This window comes from Alligator sinensis, unplaced genomic scaffold, assembly GCF_000455745.1.
Source record: "Alligator sinensis unplaced genomic scaffold, ASM45574v1 scaffold1023_1, whole genome shotgun sequence".
Classification (NCBI taxonomy): domain Eukaryota; kingdom Metazoa; phylum Chordata; order Crocodylia; family Alligatoridae; genus Alligator; species Alligator sinensis.
Genome location: NW_005842373.1, coordinates 217,887 through 218,265, shown reverse-complemented (window position 1 = coordinate 218,265; position 379 = coordinate 217,887). Strand labels below are relative to the sequence as shown.

The 379-nt window shown below is 65.2% G+C and overlaps 1 protein-coding gene across 1 annotated transcript in view; it reads right to left on the bottom strand.

Annotated features, from left to right (window-relative positions):
- Positions 1-222, bottom strand: part of IKBKG (inhibitor of nuclear factor kappa B kinase subunit gamma) — a 4,595-nt gene extending 4,373 nt beyond the window's left edge. The window contains exon 1 of the mRNA XM_006029336.2: positions 133-222. Coding sequence (XP_006029398.2) covers positions 133-222 — 90 coding nt within the window. The remainder of the gene's footprint in view (positions 1-132) is intronic.
- Positions 223-379: the final 157 nt, after the last annotated feature.

Here is a 379-nt window from a genome sequence, read left to right as displayed (position 1 = left end):
TCGGACGCTCAGGCCCCACCTCCAGCTGGGGGGAGGTCTGCCGCGATACCTGGCCGCTCTTGCGCCACTCCCGGCCCCGCGCCGCACTTCCTCCTTCCGGTCTCGGTGTTTTGTTTACCCCGGAAGTGTTACTAAGACGACCCGGAGCCGGAAGGAAGTTGGGAAGGGGCGTCGGGAGTTCAACGCACCATAGTCGGGAACTTCCGCCTCGGTATCTGTCATGGTGGTGCAGAGCGTGAGGCTGTGATGTCAGAGGCTTTGTGACAGTTCTCCCCGCGCCTCCCTTCCCTAATCTGGACGCTAGGTGGCCTAGCGCGGGAGAGCGGGGTTCAGTCGCGGGGCGGGGCAACCGATCGGCTTCGCCGCCGATTGGCTGGGG